At 44.3% G+C, this 22,784-nt stretch overlaps 1 protein-coding gene across 6 annotated transcripts in view; it reads left to right on the top strand.

Moving 5' to 3' along the window:
* UNC5D (unc-5 netrin receptor D) overlaps positions 1-22,784 on the top strand; it is a 406,442-nt gene that overhangs the window by 344,617 nt on the left and 39,041 nt on the right. For all 6 annotated transcript variants that reach the window (XM_053367889.1, XM_053367891.1, XM_053367890.1 and 3 more), the window contains one exon: positions 18,132-18,300. In XM_053367889.1, the coding sequence (XP_053223864.1) occupies positions 18,132-18,300 (169 nt within the window). The remainder of the gene's footprint in view (positions 1-18,131; positions 18,301-22,784) is intronic.

Raw genomic sequence — 22,784 nt, 5'->3', positions numbered from 1 at the left:
TTCAGACCAGACGGCATTTAGTTGACCAAACTGAAGTGGCTCTCTGGCTAGGGTTAGAGCTGATACCAGGAGGAACAAAAATATACAACCAAGGAAAACCCCTGTGTTGCAAAACAGAAAACTGTGAATAATCACAGGCAACATGCGACTAATAATGTGTTGACATTTATTTATTTTTTACAACATTATATATTCAAAATTTATAAACAGCAAACATGTGATATGTGAATAGAGTCACAAATAATAGGAGTTCCATAAACAGAACTAGTAGGCGTGGTCAATCAATATCAAAGAAGATTAGGATGTAGGCAAAATGCCTTTCAACAGTCCTTAGTATAAGAATAATAATAAATAATTTTATTATTTATCCCCTGCCCATGTGGCTGGGTTTCCCCAGCCACTATAGGAGGTTTCCAGTACATATAAAAAAATATTCCAATGTCAGACATTTAAAACTACCCAATAAAAGGCTGCCTTCAGATGCCTTTTAAAAATTGTGTAGTTCTTTATCTCCTTGACATCTGATGGGAGGGCATTGCACTTCCGAGAAGGCCGTCTGCATGGTTTCCTATAACTTCACTTCTCACAGTGAGGGAGCCACCACAAGACCCTCTGAGGCGGACCTCAGTGTCCAGGCTAAATGATGAAGGTTCAGATGCTCCTTCAGGTATACTAGGCTGAGGCCATTTAGGGCTCTAAAGGTCAGCTCCAGCACTTTGAATTGTGTTTTGAAACTTGCTGGGAGCCAGTGAAGATCCTTTAGGACAGGTGTCATATGGTCCCAGCTGCCACTCCTGGGATTCAGCTATACAGCTGCAAATAAAATGTTTTAAGTGTGTTGTAAAATGTGACACTAGATGGCGATGGTGAACTATGGCAAATTCAATATACTGGTATATTTTTCAAAACTTTTTTAAAAAAGCACTTTCACAATGTTTATTATATGTGTCTAGATTCCACCCCAGTCACCAGTCTAGCTGTCATATTCTGAATTAGTTGTAGTTTCCAGGTCACCTTCCAAGGTAACCCCATGTAGAATGCATTGCAGTAATCCAAGTGGGAGATAACCAGAGCATGTACCACTCTGACAAGAAACTCTACACACAAGTAGGGTCTCAGCCAGCGTACCATATGAAGCTGGTAGACAGCTGCTCTGGACACAGAACTGACCTGTGCCTCCATGGACAGCTGTGAGTCCAAAATGACTCCCAGGCTGTGCACCTAGTCCTTCAGGAGTACAGTTACCCCATTCAGTACTAGGGAGTCCCCCACACCTCCTTGCTCCCTGTCCCCCCAAAACAGTACTTCTGTCTTGTCTGGATTCAACCTCAATCTGTTAGCTGCCATCCATCCTCCAAGTGCCTCCAGACACAGGACATTTGCTGCCTTCACTGGCAGTGAATAGCAGGATAGCATTCTGCTATTATTCAAATAGGAGTATTCACTCATGAGAATGCTTGGCTCTGAATCATTGCAATTCCTCTATATCATACTACAGTTCTTGGAGGGCATAGTGTCTGACCTTATTAATGGATGGAGAACTCAAACTCTTAGCTCAGATTCACGATCTACCTGTTGGACATGTGTGGTCTAGCAGGACCAGCATGAGTGGCAGCGCTTTTAGCATAATGCCAAAGATGGTATACCCCTGTTAATTTGTTTCTGGGTACCTCCTCTTTGAAATACTTCCAGCTTTCTTCCACTTTTGGCAGTAGTGTTTTTTTGGGAAAGCTGAAGTACCCTCAAGGTTGAGTACATGTGATTCTTCTTTTTTTCAGGGAAATGCCACTTCCCTCCCCCCATATGGTAAAACAAAATTACAATCTCTGAAAAGGCACCATAAATTTCAGTGGAATGGCTTCACATGGCTGTATTTCTGCTTTGTCACAGTGGAACACATTTGCGACGGCTCGCAATCAAGTAGAGATTGCCTGAGGAGTAATATTGCCTGAGACAATCACCGACGCTTCCTAAATTGTATAGATCCTTCAATCCCATTGCAAATGTCAGTGACACATATTCATGAGGACTAGTAATTATGGACGAATTAGATATGTTGCATCTAATGGTTACTTTCCCCCAGGGAAAAATTCATGCATGCAACCTTCATCCTCAAGCAAGTGCTACTGGCAAAAAGGTCTGCCAGATCTTAGAGAGCCATTGAGGGTGCATTTTCATGAATGAATTATCAAGTGAATAAAAGGAGAAAAGGGGAAATGATGTGTGCAATGTTTGCTAAAGTGCTCCCCACAATACCCTAGGAAGATGGTAGCAAATCACTGCTAGATACCATGTTTCATGAAGGAGGAGTGATACCTTTGCCTGCTGTGAACATTTTCAGTGCGGCAACTCAACAATTGTCAACGGTCATTGTGATATCAGGCTCATGGACAATAGGACTGGCAGTGTGAAAAAAAGTACTTGGAACACTAATGGCTTGTATGTAGCCTTGGTGCTTTGGCATTCAGACTTCATTTCTTGTAGAGAATGCTGAATGCTCTGAATAGAAACCATTGGAAGTGTGGCACAGCATGGACAATACAGACAGAAAATAACAAATGAGACTATTGCCTAGATGCTCTTAGGGACGCCTTGCTGGTGATTCATCAAGACCAGTGCCTGTTATCAGTGTTGTCAAGTTTTAGCATTCTTTAAGGGGAAGAGGGGAAGTAGAATCTCAAAGAGATTCACCCAAAATTACACGTAAACACTTGGAGAGGGTATGCTTGCTTGTTGTGAAGACACCTTTTTGCACAGCACTTAAGATCACCAGCTCTTAAAGATGGGTGTTTGTGTTTGAGAGGATAAGCAAAGCCCATTCAGATTGTCCAGATATTTGAGGCACTTAGCTTTCTGTCAATCTTGGCTTCTCATTTTCCCAATCTTCTTCTTATTCTTATTATTACTTTTATTGTTATTACTATTATTTTCATTTAATTTTAATTTGTATACTGCCCTTCTATATTACTATACAAAGGGCGATTTACAAGCTGAAGAAACAACAAAATAGACAGCAAAGATCACCCACCTAATAACACTCTGATCCAAAACAAAAAAGTCCATAATAAAAACATAACTTTAAAATAAACAACTTACTGTATATCAAATAAAGCAATATTCAGCAATCCATTAGAATATAATAGTAAACAGTAAACTTAAATATCAGCAAATAATAATTAAACAGTTTACATTTAAAAATTACAATAAAGAATTACTAAACTGTAATCAATGAAAATAACAGCAAGTCACAATGCATAAAATAGCACAAAACTTAACAAAACTACAAATGCCACAAAGACACACAACCAATAACGTTTTTTTCTTAAAAATATCCCTGAACTACTCTTCTTTCGTCCCAGCTGTTTCTGCTGTTCTCAAAGTCAGGGTCTAGGAAAGGCTCCTAGGGCTGGAGGGTAGGGCAAGCAGGTGGGGAAAGTCGTTGCCTGGTTGCCAGCATAAAGTCCCTCTCTAATCAAGTGGCAGGGATGGGTAAAGGTAAAGGGACCCCTGACCATTAGGTCCGGTTGTGACCAACTCTGGGGTTGCGGCGCTCATCTCGCTTTCTTGGCCGAGGGAGCCAGCGTACAGCTTCTGGGTCATGTGGCCAGCATGGCTAAGCCGCTTCTGGCAAACCAGAGCAGCGCACGGAAACGGCGTTTACCTTCCCGCCAGAGTGGTACCTATTTATCTACTTGCACTTTGACGTGTTTTCGAACTGCTAGGTTGGCAGGAGCAGGGACCGAGCAACAGGAGCTCACGCTGTTGTGGGGATTCGAACCACCAGCCTTCTGATCGGCAAGTCCTAGGCTCTGTGGTTTAACCCACAGCGCCACCCACATCCCACCAACGGGGATGGCTACTCCTGTTGAATTTCTTCCTGCCAGGCGTACAAAACCTGGCAGGTGGCATTCATATTCTGGGTCAAGGGGTCAGCAGCAGGGTTCAGTTCACCACATTCCCACATCATTCTGCATTTTTAAAAAAGAAGCTCTCATGGTAATTAACCAGCATTTCAGAGCATGTTTATCCAAATATACACATTTTTGCAAGCAATTCTGATTAGTACAGTGGTACCTCGGGTTACCACTAATCCAGAAATAGTACCTCGGGTTAAGAACTTTGCTTCAGGATGAGAAGAGAAATTGGTCGGCAGTGGGAGGCCCCATTAGCTAAAGTGGTACCTCAGGTTAAGAACAGTTTCAGGTTTAGAACTGACCTCCGGAACGAATTAAGTTCTTAACCCGAGGTACCACTGTATAAAGCTTTCTTTTCATGTACACCTCACAATGATGTTATGTGATCTTGTATTGCCTGAGACACGTTCAACCCTCGCCACCCCAAATAATCTTGGCACTTTAGAGGAAGAAAGGGAAGCAGGTGAAACGCCAAGCTTTAATCATCTTGTAACCATCAAGTCTTAGTAAACTCACCCCTCTGAAAAGTCATACACTCTCAAACGTTCAGGAGGGTTTTGGTGTCCCCCTCAAAGCTGTACTAATTTGGCTGGGCAAAACTTTCAGCTTAGTCCATATATGCAAAAAGAGCCCTCTCGGGTGTTCACATCACATGAATGGGAAGGTAGGGAGAACACCCTCTGAAACATGTGGATTCTAGAATCCTGGCAATTCAAAGTTCTAAAACCCTTGGGCAACCTCAACAAGTAGAAGAGGCTCTCCACTACAGACAGACGGCCAGAAGGAGGAAAGGATGACAATGGCCGAGTCCCCAGGGGAATGCACATTCACCACTGCTCATTTATTTTATTAAATTGTTTGCCAAAAAATAATCATGTCCATAAGGCCAACATGGTGGTGAACAGCATAAAAACAACAATAAACTTACATTAATCAAAACAAATACAAAACGCATAACAAATCAGTTAATCAGCTTAATACATAAACACCCAGGGAAAGCCTGGGTGGTGGTAATCATAAAAAGAACAATGGAAGGCTTAGGTCATAAGCATCTCTTTACATTAAATGTAGCACTGAGCAGAACATTTCTAACAATAAAGTTAGAGCTAAAGCCATTTTAAACTTAGTGCTTGATTTGCCCTCCAGTGCTCCAAGCTTCATTGGCAGTAATTTGTTCAGCTCATCCAAACGGAATAGAATTCATACATTGTCTTTCTCTATACAAGATGCAAAAGAAGAAGAAGAAGGTGTATTTCAATATGGCACTGGGCACCAATCTTTATTTAAAGATTAAGCAGGAGAGAGACGGAACTACGGTATGTGTTTGCTAACTGCTCTGAATACTGTGAGCCTTTTTCAGTGAAAAGAGAGGGCTGATGCACTGGACAGGTTGTGTATTGTGAGGCAGTTTTTGTGCGCTCTAATTAAACCTTTGTTTGTGGGCGTTGCTTCCCATGTTGTCAGTTCTTCTGGAAGAAATAGCAAGTCCTATTAAGATGATTTATCATAAATATCCGTTCCTGTTAATTATACTCTAGTGAAGGTGCCAAGGCAAAAATGCTGCGAGCGCGTAGCCAGAGGAGATTTAAGTCTTTATGGGCTTACTGCTCACTTTCCTGTCGTTGCTCAAAATGCCATAATAACTGGAAATTGAGCCATGGAAACAGTGAAGCATTTCCGTCGTGCTTTATAACAGTTATCTCTTTCACTGTTCTAAGTGATCGTTAACATGGATAGGATTACAGCCTGCAGAGGTATGCTTCAGTTCCTCCTCTGGAGCAAAGCAGTTGTAGCCCCCCCTCACATACACACGTTGCGAGGAGTCCTCAAAGGACTGGTTGGGCAGAGCCAACAGTTGTTGTTGTTGTTGTTGTTTAGTCATTTAGTCGTGTCCGACTCTTCGTGACCCCATGGACCAGAGCACACCAGGCACTCCTGTCTTCCACTGCCTTCTGTAGTAGCTTCAAGAACACTGTCCAACCATCTCGTCCTCTGTTGTCCCTTCTCCTTCTGCCCTCCATCTTTCCCAACATCAGGGTCTTATCCAGGGAGTCTTCTCTTCTCATGAGGTGGCCGGAGTATTGGAGCCTCAGCTTCAGGATCTGTCCTTCCAGTGAGCACTCAGGGCTGATTTCCTTCAGAATGGATAGGTTTGATCTTCTTGCAGTCCATGGGACTCTCAAGAGTCTCCTCCAGCACCGTAATTCAAAAGCATCAATTCTTTGGCGATCAGCCTTCTTTATGGTCCAGCTCTCACTTCCATACATCACTACTGGGAAAACCATAGCTTTTACTGTACGGACCTTTGTTGGCAAGGTGATGTCTCTACTTTTTAAGATGAGCCAACAGTAGGCAGAGCCAAAGCCAATGATCGGAAGAGCCAACTAATTCTACTTTGGCACCCATCCTTTCTCCAGCTGAGTTCAACAAGGGCAGCACTGAGACTAAGGGGAGGAAGCTGACACCCCCTGGACTGGATGTGAGTGAGAAGGCAGGCAGGGGAGAGTTGAGTGGGCAGTGCCTGAATTGCTTTACTGGACCAGCCAACATTCCCGTTTAAGTGATGGAAACAAGGACAGCATCAAGGGTTGGTATAAGCCAGGGGCGCCCAAACTTTTTTTCTAAGAGGGCCAGATTTGATGAAGTGAACATGCGTGAGGGCCGACCAAAGTTGAGCTTTTTTTAGGATTGAACTTCTTGAGCTTTTTCTGGGATTTGACCCCAAGAAATAAACTGCCACAGGGGCCAGATTAAGCCCCCAAAACAGACTTTGGTCATGGTTGGTATAAGCAGACACCTGCTATTGGCCAACATTCCCATCAAGAACCCACAAATGAGTATTTTTCACTTGTTCTTCTTCTTCTTCACCCACCTCTTACTCTGGCTCAGGCAACAGTGGAAATGAAACAGCAGTAGATGTCACTGCCTGTTTGCTCATTGACTCTCTGCCTGGCACCAGGGCTTAAAATGTGGCAGGTGGTTTAACCCCACTCAAGCCTGGCATTTGTTTACGGTTCTGGGGCTGCTAATGGGCTATGCATGTAACCCAGAGCTGCTTCTGAGTGATGTTCCTTCATCAGTGCATAATTATAGAAAGGTAGCCGTGTTGGTCTGCCATAGTCAAAACAAAAAAATTTTTCCCTTCCAGTAGCACCTTAAAGACCAACTAAGTTAGTTCTTGGTATGAGCTTTCGTGTGCATGCTGGTATCTGAAGAAGTGTGCATGCACACGAAAGCTCATACCAAGAACTAACTTAGTTGGTCTTTAAGGTGCTACTGGAAGGAAAAAAAATTTTTGTTTTGCATAATTATAGGGAGTGCAAGAAAGTGCTAGCAGTAACAAGACAGAAGAGTATAATATAATGAACTGATGGACTTGGGGTCCCCATTCAAACCCAGGGAAGGTTGCAGGCAGGCCATCTGATCTACTTCATAGGGTGGTTGGGAAGTTTTGATAGGAAAACTCCATTTAGGATGCACTGAAGGTTCTTTGAGAAAAAAAAAAGAATATAAATTTGATACATAAGTGCATAAGCAACCAGTGTATTCAAATACATGGAGAGCAGCAAACCATTTGGAGTGGGGTGGGGGTTTGTCCAAGGCTAAGACGCGGGTGGCGCTGTGGGTTAAAGCCTCAGCGCCTAGGACTTGCCGATCGAAAGGTCGGCGGTTCGAATCCCCGCGGCGGGGTGCGCTCCTGTCGCTCGGTCCCAGCGCCTGCCAACCTAGCAGTTCGAAAGCACCCCCAGGTGCAAGTAGATAAATAGGGACCGCTTACTAGCGGGAAGGTAAACGGCGTTCCGTGTGCTGCGCTGGCTCGCCAGATGCAGCTTGTCATGCTGGCCACATGACCCGGAAGTGTCTGCGGACAGCGCTGGCCCCCGGCCTATAGAGTGAGATGGGCGCACAACCCTAGAGTCTGTCAAGACTGGCCCGTATGGGCAGGGGTACCTTTACCTTTACCTTTAAGACTGGAAACAAATCTGCACTGAGAAACAAATACATGCATTCCCTTGTATGGTATTTTAGTTTAGTTTAGTTTAGTTTAGTTGTTTAGTTTAGTTGTTTAGTTTAGTTTAGTTTAGTTTTGTTTTGTTTTGTTTTGTTTTGTTTTGTTTTGTTTTGTTTTGTTTTGTTTAGTTTAGTTTAGTTTAGTTTAGTTTAGTTTAGTTTAATTTAGTTTAGTTTAGGACTGGATAGAATTTTTTAAGTTGTGCTTTGGACATGGAAACTACCTCTAATGAAAGACAGGCAAGCTGCACAAGTATCCAAACAGCTATTCTCATCCATGATTTTAAAGTTCCTAATTTGTTCTGGTTCAAGCAGAAAGGGTCAAAACCATGTGGCCAGACAGGAGGGAGGGTGGGAGAGATTGTCCAGGATCGAAGGGAGTAAAGTAGAAAAAGAGAATGATGTGAGTATCAGAAGCTGTGAGTGGGGAGATTAATGCTTTAGGGCTTTTCAACAGCAACAACCATTGTCTTTGGTTTGAATTTCATTGAAGTGTTATGTTTCTGCTTTAATCCAAAAAAGCAATGATTTTTCACAGCATAAAAAAAGAATAATTATCAAGTGAGTGTCCACACTCTGTCATGATTGCCCAAGAAACTGTGAGGCATTTGTCACTGTGGCTGACTCCCAGGCAATGCTTGCTTCCTGTTTCAGAGCATTTTGAAGCCATTACCTAAGGTCGCAGAGGTGCTTCAGATGAGACCATTATCTTGGATTAGCACCTGACCTTGAGTTTGTTTACATGCTCTGAGGTTGATAAGCCCTGCAAGAAGGTGAGGTTTAAGAAAGATAGAAAAACAAAGCACCAAAGAAAATGCAAGCTCTGAAGTGGGGTAGACAAAAGGGATATTTGTTATTACAATGCACATCAGACCCTGCTGGTCCTTATTCAGAGGAATAAAGACTCAGCATTTATATGTAAAATTTTAAAGATTCAACATTCTTCATTTCTCTGAATTTCCCTAGAAAAGGGACCAGCAAGGTCTGAAATGCATTGGAATGTTTTTTTAATATATATATTTTTTTACTAACCTGCTGTTTTTTGCTCCTACTTTCAGTTCCTTTCCAGGGTGCCCATCAAGTTCCAAAACATGATGGTTGTTGTCATTTTGTTTTCCTTTCAAGCATAGTCTCCTGTGCTGGTGGGTGTCCAAATGGATTTGTAGAGGAGTGGCTGCATTCTGTTGCAGCAAAAATGGTGAAGAGACTTGTGACACGTTAAAGATGTCCACATTTATTATGATAGACTTTTGCAGACTAGAGTCCACAAAATTTATAAAGGGCAATCCTAAATTGGCAAACTCTGAGGGTGGAACAGAGGGCTGGATAAGAAGAGGACTGAGATCAGAGGGAAATGAGATGCATAAAGAATAGAGAATTATTTACAGGCAAAATGGTTAGTGACTGTTAACAAGGTGGTGTTGCAGAAACCTGACCTCCAATTTCTCCTTTCTTTCAGTTTCTTTCCCCTGCAATGGGGGCACTTTAGAAAGCATTTATAAATTTGGTGTGTGTGTGGTTGAGCTTACTTTCTTGTTGCAAGGTGTCTGTAGGTAGTGTTGTGTGTGTGTGTTTATTTCCAATAAACATTTATCCAGCACTCTGCAGCCTCCCTGGCTGCCTGTGCATCCTCATCTGGGGGGGGGGGGACGATGACACATGGGAGGAGTTACCTTATGGCATCTTCCCATAATTGAATTATGGGAAAGCAGGGAGGTCAGCTGCAGAATAACTGAAACTGGAGCAGTCACGGATTTTGTTTTTACGTGAGGTCCTTCCTCCCTCCTTAAGAACAGTTTTCTCATGCTGTTTTCTTTATAAATCGGGTCCTCCCTTAAAGAGGGCACGTATTGCGTTGAGACCTGGATAACCAACAGCCTGTGTTGTGGGTGGGTACGCTTGGATAGCCACAACACCCAATTGGTAGATCCCTTGAAGCTGGCTAATGGGACGCAGTCTAAACAGTTCGAGGGACCTATTTATGCCCATGCACGTGACCCAGAGCTTCCTCTTTCAGTGCATGCATTGAGAACACCTTCCCACCTCTCCCTACTTTTAAGGCATTTTGTGCTTGACCTTGCTATGCCGTCGTCTGTCATTGGGACAGGGGCACGGCAAGAATTTTCACCACTTGTCTGATTGGCTGTTGCCATTTGGGTTTGCCTGCCATGTAGCAAATCGTCACAACTTTTAAGGTTAGGGATAGGCTCTGGTTCAGGTGATAGGGATGGGAGAACGCTCTCGCCATCCCTATGTGAAGGGCATTCCATTAAAGGAATCCAGGGACTTGATGGTTTTGTCAACCCCTGAGAGGGGCTTGTGCCTGTGCCTGAGTCCAGGGGGACATTTGGGTGGCAGAGATAGCTTGTTCCCAGCTTTCCGCTTATCCAGGTGTTCACCCTTGGCTCACCTATGATGGAACCCTGGGTCAGCGCTACCTGCAAGGGTGCAGGGAGCTAGTCGAACCAGAGCCTATGCAACCAGTCACTTTCTGTAATCAATAAAGTTGTGGCCTAAATTCTGCCAAAAACCAAACCCAAAATTTGAGTCTTGTGTGAATTTATTTAGGGGGGAGGTTTCTGGGTCTGAACCCGCAAGTAAAACACTTTAAAAACCTGAATTAAGAGCTATCAGGCACTATTCCCACCGTCCCTTGATTGTAGGAAAGCCCAGCTAAGGGGATCGTGGCATTTTCAGGAAACATGAGCATCCAGAACAGTTTGTAGAGTACAGGCCACTGGCAAGATTATTTGTAGAACAAAAGAAATGGAATTCAGAAACACACACATACATATACACACACACACACACAGAGAGAGAGAGAGAGAGAGAGAGAGAGAGACTACCTTGAAACTGTAGGGGTGGGGAAGACATTTGATCCCGCTTTCATTTTAATGAGAAACTACCTAATTAGCACTTCCAGAACAATATGCAAACTGAAACAGCTATCCTTCAGGATTTACACTTCTCTGAATTTTGTGATGAAGTTCTCCAACTAAGAACATGCACAAAAATCTGTACATTGATGGAAAGCGCACCACACTGATTCAGTGGCTGCACATGTACAAAATGGAACATTGTTCAAAACCAGAAGTTAATTTGCAAGCTGCGTTCAAGTGCCATTGTCACCAACACTCTCATTGTGCCTGATTCTCCCTTCTTCTTTAATTATATGCTACACAGTTGGCCGTGTAGACTCAGTGGTGGTGAATCTGAGTTGCATGCAGGAGGTTGGAACCCTGGTAATCCTGGCAGACACCGTGTCTGAAACCTTTATGACTACCAGTCAAAACAGGCAGTACTCAGCTAATTGGGCCAATGGATCTGCCTCAGTTTAAGGCAGTTTCCTATGTCCCCCTCCAGCCTGCCTCCATTTCTCAGAAAACAGAACAAGCCTCTGATTTTGATGGAGTCAAAAGGATTAGATCTGGTTTGTGATTTGTTTACTCTGCACTCCAGGGAATGTTAAATACCTGCAACTATACAATGTTGTTGTTTTTCCTTCCCTGCCTCACTTAATAAACAATGACTGAATTGCATTTGCAGTCCTTGTGCCATGCTGGTTATTAGAGAGAGAGCGCTTGCTGTTTGCTGTGTGTGAGAGTTCATCTAATTAGCCGATTTCAGCTCATTTGGCATTAAATAATTCCCAGAATTCCCGTATATTTGTACGTTATGTTCACCAGGGGGAGGAGAAGCTTTCTCTGAAAGCAATTAAAGAGCTCCCTCCAGAAAAAACTATGATTGGTCACCTCACACGTACGGTTAATATCTACCAAGACAATTGCAGGCAGCACTCGCTCCAAAGAGCAGAGTGAATGCAGAGAGCAATCATGGACCATTAGTAAACATATGGAATTCAATGGGCCAATCAAGTCAAAACACAACAGTGGTGTGTGTGTGTGGCCTTTTTCGGGCGGGGGGGGGCAGTGAATTTTACTTTTGTACAGTAAACTCGTTTCTACCCTCCACTCAGGCAAACAAGAAGGAACATCAGAGTAAAAGGACACATCCCAGCCAGGAAATTACACTCGAGGAGGGGGCAAAGCAGGGCTGGTCAGGGTGGCTCCAGAGCAGGGGTAGGCAACCTAAGGCCCGGGGGCCAGATCCGGCCCAATCGCCTTCTAAATCCGGCCCGCATACGGTCTGGGAATCAGCGTGCTTTTACATGAGTAGAATGTGTCCTTTTATTTAAAATGCATCTCTGGGTTATTTGTGGGGCATAGGAATTTGTTCATTATTTTTTTTCTTCAAAATATAGTCCGGCCCCCCACAAGGTCTGAGGGGCAGTGGACCGGCCCCCTGCTGAAAAAGTTTGCTGACCCCTGCTCCAGAGGATGTGTGGCTTGGGAAGGGCTAGACATAGTGGCCGGGGGGGGCATGTTCTGCCTGCCCGCCCCACTCCTGAATTTCTCTCTCCCTCTGTTAGAGGAGCAGGCTTCAGCTGTGGTGTTTACAAAGCTAAGCATGGTGGCAGACAGCCCCTGTCCATGTTTCATCATAATCTCGGCAGGTAGCCAGAGCCGTCAGTTTTGAGTGGTGAGGGCACATTGAAAGGAGATGGTTGACGACCACTGCTCGGCTTTGAAGCAGCTGAAATCCAGCCGTCAAAATCCCAGTCCGCAGTACCGAGGGCTATTTGCTTATTCAGTCATGCAGTGCTGTAGCTGGCAATGAACAGGACTGTGCTTTATAACACATTTCATGGGTGATTATTAGAATATATTTGATATAATAGGCTAAAGCTGTTTCCTGTCACCCATGAATACGCTCACACATCATTTGTGGAGCTGCTCCTTCGTGAGGGGAAATGAATGCATGGTGTGGGGAGAGTAGAAAGAAACAATATATTTCTCCCTCTCTCATAACAGTAACACCCGGGGTCATCCAATGAAGCTCAGTGGTGGGGCTTTCAGTGTCGTAGAACAGCGGGGCATTCGTAATGGAAGAATCCTGAGTCATCTCTGCTGCATCCACACAGCAGTTCATTCAGTTTCGCTGTTGTGACCAGTTCAGCCATCTCTCCTCAGGAATAAGGTGCAGCTTCAGGTTGCCCCACTAATTTGTCGCAATGCACAAGGGATGTTGTTTTCTGGACATTAATGATGATGTGGTGATGGGGAAATAATTAATAATAATAATTTTATTATTTATACCCCACCCATCTGGCTGGGTTTCCCCAGCCACTCTGGGAGGCTCCCAACAGAATATTAAAAACATGATAAAACTTCAAACATTAAAAACTTCCCTAAATAGGGAATACCTTCAGATGTCTTCTAAAAGTCAGATAGTTGCTTATTTACTAGACATCTGACATCCTGCTACCACCGCGTGATTTCTGTTCTCATCCTGAGGTAAAGTTCTCAACCCGAGGTACTACTTCCGGGTTAGCGGAGTCTGTAACCTGAAGTGTTTGTAACCTGAAGCATTTGTAACCCGAGGTACCACTGTATAACAAAAGAAAAAATGCTATGGAAAATCACACAAGACATTCAAACCGCTATTTCTTTATTTTTTTACTAATGTAGCTGAGTCCTATGTTGATAAGTCATCTTCCTATGTTTTTGCTGGGCTTTTACTTAGATGATAGCAAAATATGCTTCCTCAGTGGCTACTGATTGGTAAGAGACGCTGTCTGTTAAATAAGCATTGATTACTGATGTTTACTGAGTCCAGGGCACCCTTCTCCAGTTTGAGTGGTGTCTGGGAAGAAACAGTTTGCCTAGCGAGGGAGACAGAATTGCAGCTGGTTTTCAAGAAAGAGCAAGGTGGGGAACCAAGTGCAAAGAGGTTGCTTGTGCTACAGCTGCTTTGCAGATGAATACTGCTATTCTGCTCCCCCATGCTCAGCATATATACCAAAAAACCAGATAACTGGAGAAGCACTTATTCTTTGCAGTTGTGGCTGCACAAGGAAACTGCCTCAGGAACCTATTGCTGTCTCAGGAACCCTATTGCTTGAGGAATCGCTCAGGAACTATATTCTGTCCCTTCCGCATTGCTCTGTTGTTTTCATCTTTCTTATATCTCAATGCATGAGAAGTCAGATTATTTTCTATTGGGAATCATCACTACAAGTGCATGACTAAAACTCTGGAATCATAGTCCCTGGGAGGGGACTAATGCAGTGGCTTTTAAAGCTTAACCTGTATTTTGCTCTCGCAGTGGGATACGGATTGCCTTAAGTTTCCCCCTCTCTGCGCTCACACAGTAACTTTTTCCATTTGTTTGTCAGCAACATATTTTTGATGCAGGAGGCCAGCTCTGCTTTCTTGCATGCCTGATGTGAATGAGATAAGTAGAGTAGAAATTTGTTCTCTGGAAATATGCAGTTGTTACAATAGATAATACCAGACTAGATGGACAAATAAACTGGCAGAAAGCAGTTTCCTATGTTGGTTGGCTTCTAGAGGGACTCTTATTTGCTTCTGGTGCCTTTTGAATTTAGGGATAGGGAACCCCTTTACTTCATGTGGTTGGGAACCCTGGCCATTTAGGGAGTCCTATGTGTATGTCTATGTGAGACTGACACTGAACACAGCGTCACTTGCCAGCGTGACCAGCACATGCAAAAGCATGCAGAGGGCATGGCTAGCAGACACAATCCCATTGTCCCTCTCATGCATTCACCATCAGAACGTAACCAAATGCATGAATAGGGCTGCAGGTCGTGGAGAAAGCTTTATTAATTTGTATACTGCTAGCAGAATAATCCCATTGAAATGGGAAAGCTCAAGAGAATGCCGGCATAAACAGCTTTGTCTTCAAAAGCTTACGGAAATGCCTATCTGGTTGCAGTTTTTCGCCTTTCCTTGGGGAGTTCATTCCATTATGGCAGCGCCAACAGAGAAAAACCTGCCTTGACGTCACTGCGAGCCCCTGGCAAGCTTAATTGGGTTCCATTAGCACTACTTGGGGGAGATGGTTCCATAACCCAGGGACCAGTATGGAACAGGTCTTTTTCCTTGTCCCCACTAGCAAGGGGTTGAGCAAGCAAATTCTCGAGCAAGCTCAGATGGGAAGTGCAATGACACTGCTATTGGCTTTTTTCTTCAGCAGACAGCAAACATAAACCTGGCCCTAGTAAAATGTAATGAACCGGGGTTGTGTGTGTGGATGAGCCAGGACCTCAAGCAGACTCCCCAGTGCTGTCATGGGAATTTACCACAGCAGAACATTAGAAGAGCCTGCTGATCAGGCTAATGGCCCATCTCGTCTAGCCTCCTGTTCTCACAGGCCAACAGATGCCTGTGAGAAACCAGCTAGCAGAATTCAAGCACAAAAGTGCTCCCCTGTCCTGTGCTTTCCTGATGTTCAGAAGACATGATGCCTCCAGGGTATGGCCATTGTGGCTAGTAGCAACCAATAGCCCTCTCCCCCATGAATTTATTCATAGTTCCCAGGGCGTCACTGGACCGACATCAAACGTTGCCACAAGAAATGCAGGGTTTAGAGTGTCCCTGCCTTTGCAGCTTGTTTACAGCTCAGTCCTGCAAGCACTTGAAAATCTATTCCTCCCACAAATGGCCAAGAGGTTATGGATGTGTTTGTGATTGCAAGGCAGAAAAACAAGACAGCTTCACGAGCTTCAGATTCAACAGCCTTCCTAGCAACGTCTCTGAATTAATTTTATGCTGTTTACATTGTGATGGCAGACTTTGTCACAAATAGCCGCCCATGTAACCCTAAAGCATATGTCTCACCGTCCCCCATTTTATCAAGGATACTCCCTATTTTCTGGTAACTGTATCTGCTTTATGATTGTTGCTGTTTTTACCTTTGGGAAAGCCTGGTTTAAAAAAGGTTGCTAGTGTATATTGCTAGACTGCAGTGCAGTCTACACACACATTAAAAAATGCTGTAAAAATGCTTTTAAAAAAGTTTTGGAAAATACATTGAATTTTGCATAGCTCATTGTTGCCATCTAGTGTCACATTTCTATATTGCACCTCACAATACATTTAAAACGTTTAATTTGCAGCTGTATAGCTGAGTCCTGGCTGTTCTTTAAGACTTCTGCCTGTTACTCCGTATCTTCCTCTCCAGGTTAAATCTGTTAGTGTTGGATGGTGGATATTGTCATTCCTTTAATGCACATGCACGTAAATATGTGAGCATTTGTTGTTGTTTAGTCATTTAGTCGTGTCCAACTCTTCGTGACCCCATGGACCAGAGCACGCCAGGCACTCCTGTCTTTCACTGCCTCCCGCAGTTTGGTCAAACTCATGCTGGTAGCTTCGAGAACACTGTCCAACCATCTCGTCCTCTGTCGTCCCCTTCTCCTTGTGCCCTCCATCTTCCCCAACATCAGGGTCTCTTTTCCAGGTAGTCTTCTCATGAGGTGGCCAAAGTATTGGAGCCTCAGCTTCAGGATCTGTCCTTCCAGTGAGCACTCAGGGCTGATTTCCTTCAGAATGGATAGGTTTATGTGAGCATAGAATCACAGAATCACAAATCGTCTAGTCCAACCCCTGGAATGCAGGAATCTTTTGCCCAACGTGAGGCTTGAGCTCATGATCCAGTCTGATGCTGTACCGACTGAGCATGCAGCTTGATATTTCACACACCACTGAAGCTCACTTTGAACTCTTGATAACTCTGGACTTTGTTTGTTTTCGCATATTTTTAACCAAAACCACAAACCTCATATTTTACAGCAAGTCACAGCTCATTTTTAGGAGCCCTGACTGCCTCAGTGTTTTCTGCAGGATGTTCCTGCCTCTTCCTCCTGCACCTCTGTTTCCAGTCAGGCTGGCATGTTTCTTGCAATGTTAGAGCAGCCTGGCTCCAGATTTCATGCAGTTGTTTTGGAATGAGAGCAGGTTGTCAGATCCTGCTCATTTGGTCCTTGTGATCCTGACAGCATCCCTTCACTGTAGCTCCATGTGGGAAGTGACAAATGTTCATTATGGGTGTGTGATGCATTGTGAAGTGAACAGACTGGGCACCGGCTATTGCCTGGCATACCCCCCCCCCCGCTCCCTCTAGATCTGTGTTCATCTGGAGCAAAAACTTGCTGGTAATAAACCTTAGCATCTCATTACAGAACCTAGTGTTTTAATTTCTGCTAGCATGTCATTACCTGAGGCTGGCTTTGTCTGTTTCCTTGTTACATTCAGCAGCTGCTGGGCTGGAGTTGAGAGTAGATGCAAGTTCCTCTGAGCATGCATAGAGCGCCTCCTCCAAATTATTATAATCAGTCCTCATACTTCCAGGTCTGCAGACTGACTCTCTGAAACCTTAAACCAGATTTGGCTTGGGTCAAAGCAAGCCTGCAATATATGAGTGAGGAGATCCCAAGAAAGATGCACTTGCTATAATTGTTTGTTTGTTGTGTGTGTGTTCCTGCAATTTTGAGGGTGTCTCTCCCCCCCCCCATATATACAACAGCATGCAAGGGGGAAATGAGTTTGTGTGGAATGGTGATAAATTCAGGCCCAAAAGACAGAATGAGTGTTCTTATTGAACATTTTGTAATTTCATATTAGTGATTTCTCAGTTACACAATTAAGGTTGTTCAGGAGCAGATCAGAAATGTTTTTTTTTTGTTTGTTTTTAAAGCAAAATTGGCTGGGAATATTGATGTTAGGATACATCCGAAAGCCATAATTAGTTTTTTCCCCCCACAGCTATAAAATAGTATATTGTTCATAGCATTCTGTGAATCAAAAATCAGGGAGCAGCTATCATGACAGTAAAGGCAATCTTGATTTCCACTGATAGCAAGGGAAGCACTTGAGATTTGATACAGGGAAACAATGACAAGTAAAAACTCGGGTGTCATCAGCCCAGAACTTGGGGCAGATTTCATGGATCCCATTCAGCAGAATGTGCAAAAGGGAATCCACCACTAACAACACAAAATGCAGCAGTGCTGGCTTGCCACATTGTGAAGTAAATGAAATATACATTACCTAATAAAGGAAGGCCCCTGTAAGACCGCACTATTGAGTGAAATATCAGGTCCTGGTGGATCTCTGACTTGTATTAAATTTGCAAATGAATACAGTTCATTCCCCTCCCCTCCATTGTTTTTCTCCCTGTGATTTTCTCTGCTATTTTTTAAATATTTAGTTGTTACCATTAAACAAGTATAAATGTCATCAAAGCAATCAAGAAGATGAACAAATGTTCTGCTTTTGCTCTTGGAAGAAAGGCTTATGTTTTGATTTCCTTTGTAACATTTCTCTCTCTCTCCATGCAAAGCTTGCAGCCGGAAGGCAGCGAAGTCCTCCTTGGACCACAAGTAACTTGCGGGCCTCCGGATGTGACCGTCTCCACCCCATTTGCCTTGACAATACCACACTGTGCAGAAGCAAATTCTGAGCACTGGAACGTCCACCTGAAAAAGAAAAAGCTCCAGGGCAAATGGGAGGTAAGTGAAGTTCCTTCCCCAGAGGATTGAGCCAAAAAAGGATGCTTAAAGATGGATCTCACAAGATGAAAGGTTAGTTAGGTAAAGTAAGGTAAAGGGACCCCTGGCCATTAGGTCCAGTCGTGACCGACTCTGGGGTTGTGGCTCTCATCTCGCTTTATTGGCCGAGGGAGCCAGCGTACAGCTTCCGGGTCATGTGGCCAGCATGACTAAACCGCTTCTGGTGAACCAGAGCAGCGCACGGAAACGCCATTTACCTTCCCGCCAGAGTGGTACCTATTTTTCTACTTGCACTTTGAGGTGCTTTTCAACTGCTAGGTTGGCAGGAGCAGGGACCGAGCAATGGGAGCTCAACCCGTCGCGGGGATTCGAACCACCAACCTTCTGCTCTGCATGTCCTAGGCTCTTGTGGTTTAACCCACAGCGCCACCCACGTCCCTTTGAAATGTTAGTTAGTCTGGATTAAAAGTACCACTTCCAATCTTAAATTCAGTTCTCAACACTTCAGCGGCAACTAGTGATTTATTTGGGTTTTTAACAGAAAATGAAATTTTGTGCAAATTTCTCTGCACAAACACATTTTTGCATGCTTTTTTTTTTACTAATATACAATATTTTTGCAAGCAATTCCCACAAATATCATGCATTCTTATATGTGTCTTTCTCTAATATCTGCATTGTTTGCACATTTCCATATTGTTTGTTGGAGAACTGCACCACAAAATGAAGAGATGTGCAGATTTTGAAAGACAGCTGTGTTTTACTTTGTGTTATGTGACTCAGGTAGCTTCTTGTGAAAATGCAAGCCAAACTGCATTCCTTTCCCATCCCAACATCCCACTCGCCAGAAGAGCAAGAAAACCTCACCACAGTGAGTGTGGTGAGCAGATTTGTGGATCCTTTTTCCTACAGGGAATTGCTCCATTCTAGGTGCTCTTTGAAATTGCATTCAGCTCTCATCCAAGTATTCATGACAAAAAGAGGAATTGCGAATCCCTCTTCCCATCCACTCACTGAATTAATGGCTCAGGCCAGTGGAGCAAGACATAAGATGGAAGACTTCATTAGAATAAACATTATCCTGGTGAATAACATGGTGAAGGAATCTTGCCCGTGTCATGTTTGTTGTCTTTGATGTTCCAAATGATCCCTCTACCTGAGGGATCATTTGTTTTGAGGGGGCGGGGGATTAAAGACAAATCGGAGAATGTGAAGCTGTGCTAAAATTGCTAATGTGTTGTCATTGCCACTACCTTCTGATGACATTGGATTTCTTGCTGGAAACACTTGTGCTGATTCAGTCTGCACAGTCCTTGGATTCATTTCACTGAAACCTTCCTTCTGTGTAAAACTAGCTCAATAGCATCCGTTTAAGAAAGAGCCTTTAAGCGTGACCCTGCTTTTATTTATTTATTTTTGCTTCTCTATATCCTGCTCTTCATGCAAGGAGCTGGTAAAGGTAAAGGTAAAGGGACCCCCGATCATTAGGTCCAGTCGTGGCCGACTTTGGGGTTGCTGTGCTCATCTCGCTTAACTGGCCGAGGGAGCTGGCGTACAGCTTCTGGGTCATGTGGCCAGCATGACTAAGCCACTTCTGGCAAACCAGAGCAGCACACGGAAACGCCGTTTACCTTCCTGCTGGAGCGGTACCTATTTATCTACTTGCACTTTGACGTGCTTTCAAACTGCTAGGTTGGCAGGAGCAGGGACCGAGCAATGGGAGCTCACCCCGTTGCAGGGATTTGAACCGCTGACCTTCTGATCGGCAAGTCCTAGGCTCTGTGGCTTAACCCACAGCGCCACCCGCTCCCCTTACAAGGAGCTTGTAATTGCACATAAAGTTTTTTCTCCCTTATCTGCACAATAGCCATGTGAAGTACCGTATTTTTCGCTCTATTGGACGCACCGGACCATAGGAGGGGGAGAATAGGAAAGAAAAATTTTTCTTCTTCTTCTCCCCCTCAAAAACAAGGTGCGTTCAAGAGCAGGTCAGGGAACAGGGCAAAGCCTTGCCGCTGCCCCCCGAGCTTGTGGGGCTGGCAGTGGGGGAAGCAATGCTTTCCCCCACCGCCAGCCTCAAAGATCCCTGAAGCCTTTGGAGAGCAGCTGCACTCCAAAGGCTTGAGGCTTTGGGGACATGCTCTGTAGACTCCGCAGGGCGGGGGGGTGCCTTCACCCCGCCGCCCTGCGGAGGCTTTGCGCAGCCATCCCGAAGCTGGAACAGCGAGACGGAGGACTGTGCAGCGCCCCGTCTCACTGTTTTGGCTTCGGGGACAGCAGGCTGCTATCCGCAAGCCTTGGGAGCCCGGTGGAAACTCCCGCCGGGTTCCGAAGGCTTGCGGAGAGCTGCCTGAAGCCGGGGGTTAGGGTTAGGGTTAGGGTTAGGCACAGTGCCGTGCTCCTCAGGCTTCAGGCTGCAGGCAGCTGCCCACAAGCCTGCGGTCTCCGCAGGCTTGTGGATAGCTTCCTGAAGCCTGGAACGCGAGAGGGGTCAGTGCGCACCGACCCCTCTCGCTCTCCAGGCTTCAGCGAAAGCCTGCATTCGCTCCATAGGATGCACACACTTTCCCCCTTCATTTTTGGAGGGGGAAAAGTGCGTCCTATAGAGCGAAAAATACGATAAGTTAAGCTGAGTGTGGGTGCTGAGACCCAAGTTCGAGCAGAGAGCTTCAAGGGGGGGGATTTGAACCCAGGTTTCCATTAGCTGATCTGGTTCACTAGAAGCTGCTCAGTCATGCTGACCACATGACTCGGAAGCTGTCTGCAGACAAACACCGGCTCCCTCAGCCTATAGAGTGAGATGAGCACAGAACCCCAGAGTCGTCCGCAACTGGACTTAATGGTCAGGGGTCCCTTTACCTTTACCTCCCTTGATCCTAGTCTAACCATTATGCTACTCTAACTTTGGAGTGAACATTGATAGTCTTTGAAACTGTGCTTTCCCCACTTCCATCCCAAATTATTATTATTATTATTATTATTATTATTATTATTATTATTATTATTAAACATCCCAAATCCTGGTTTTAGCAGAACTCAGAGTGAGCATCCATTTTATAACAATTTTTTTAAAAGAAATCTGAACGTGATGGGAGCCAATTTGCTTCACTTTTCATTGGTTGCAAAATGAAGAGCGAAGGGTAACAAATGGGGGTCTTATTTGTTGCCACATTTGAACCCATTCCTCATTCACTTGAGGGGCGGGGGTTATCTCTTCCATATCTGTCTCTTGGTGGCTGCCATTTTATTTCCCCCAGATGATGAAGATGACTTATTAAATTTCTGTACTGCCCTTCATCCAAAGATCACAGGGCAGTTTATAATACAAAAATGCATACCAAACAAAAACAATAACCTCCTGCCACACGGACACAGATGGTTTAATCAGCCAAAGGCCTGGCAAAAGAGGACTGCTTTTGCCTGGTGCCTAAAGATATGTATCAATGGTGCCAGCCAAGCTCCACACATTGCCAAAACAGCAGCTTGTGGTGGCCACCGAGGCAGCATCCAAAGCGAAAAAAAATAAAGAAACAGAAACAACAAATATGAGTAGTGGACCAATGTGATTTTCTCAAATAGTGTGGTTTTAAGGAGTGAATAACAAAACAAATCTAGTGAAGATTAAAAATCCTAGATAGAGCGGCCACTCAATTTCAGTTTACGGCAGAGCTGATTAGAGGGGACCTGATTCCAGGAACTGGTGGGCTGATTTGGTCATTTGGGTTTCAGGGAGACACTTACCATAGTGGTGATTCCTCTCCTCTCCTCTCTGACAACTGGTGCTTACCATTCCCTCCCCTCTGGTGTTTAAGACAGAAGCTGTGGTGACCAGGATAAGGCATCTGGACACCACCAAGTTTTCTACTCCCAAGATGCATCTGGAATGATTCATGCAGGTTGTGTAGCAAATGTGGTGCTCTCTAACCTTTGCAGACCACCACTTCACAACATCCCTGACCATCAGGCATGCTGGCTGGAGCTGGTGGCAATTGTCGTTCTACACATCTGGAGGAGACCATGTTGTCTGCTTCTGCTTTTCACTTCCTCTTTGCTATATTATTTTACACATCCTCTCTTCTACCAATTTAAAAGCCAGGATGGTACTTGTTCCTTTTGGTTCCAACATACGCTGAAAATGCAATAATCATCCCAAAGCAGATTATCAACAGTTCAAAATACGTTTCAGCAGGCTACCCTACTTGTATGATGGCAGGCTATATGATGTCCTTGTGGGATTTTCATTGCTTGCATTCATTGATAAGAGAGAAGATTCATCAGCTCTGCACTCCAATAAAATAAAATATATTTGCTTGGGAGGGGGGAAAACCTTGAATTGTTATTGCAAAGGTTTTCAGGGCAGCTTTGGGATATTGGGGGCTACAGGATGTTCACCCCAGTCCTAGTGGAAGAAAATATATATAATACTAGAGGTGACCCCCTCATTCGCTCTGCTTGTCACCCCCTAGTATTTTATATATTTTCTT

The sequence above is a fragment of the Podarcis raffonei genome, chromosome 15, assembly GCF_027172205.1.
Source record: "Podarcis raffonei isolate rPodRaf1 chromosome 15, rPodRaf1.pri, whole genome shotgun sequence".
NCBI classification, from domain to species: domain Eukaryota; kingdom Metazoa; phylum Chordata; class Lepidosauria; order Squamata; family Lacertidae; genus Podarcis; species Podarcis raffonei.
Note: the sequence above shows the minus strand (reverse complement) of the source record. Positions and strands in the feature narration are given on the sequence as shown.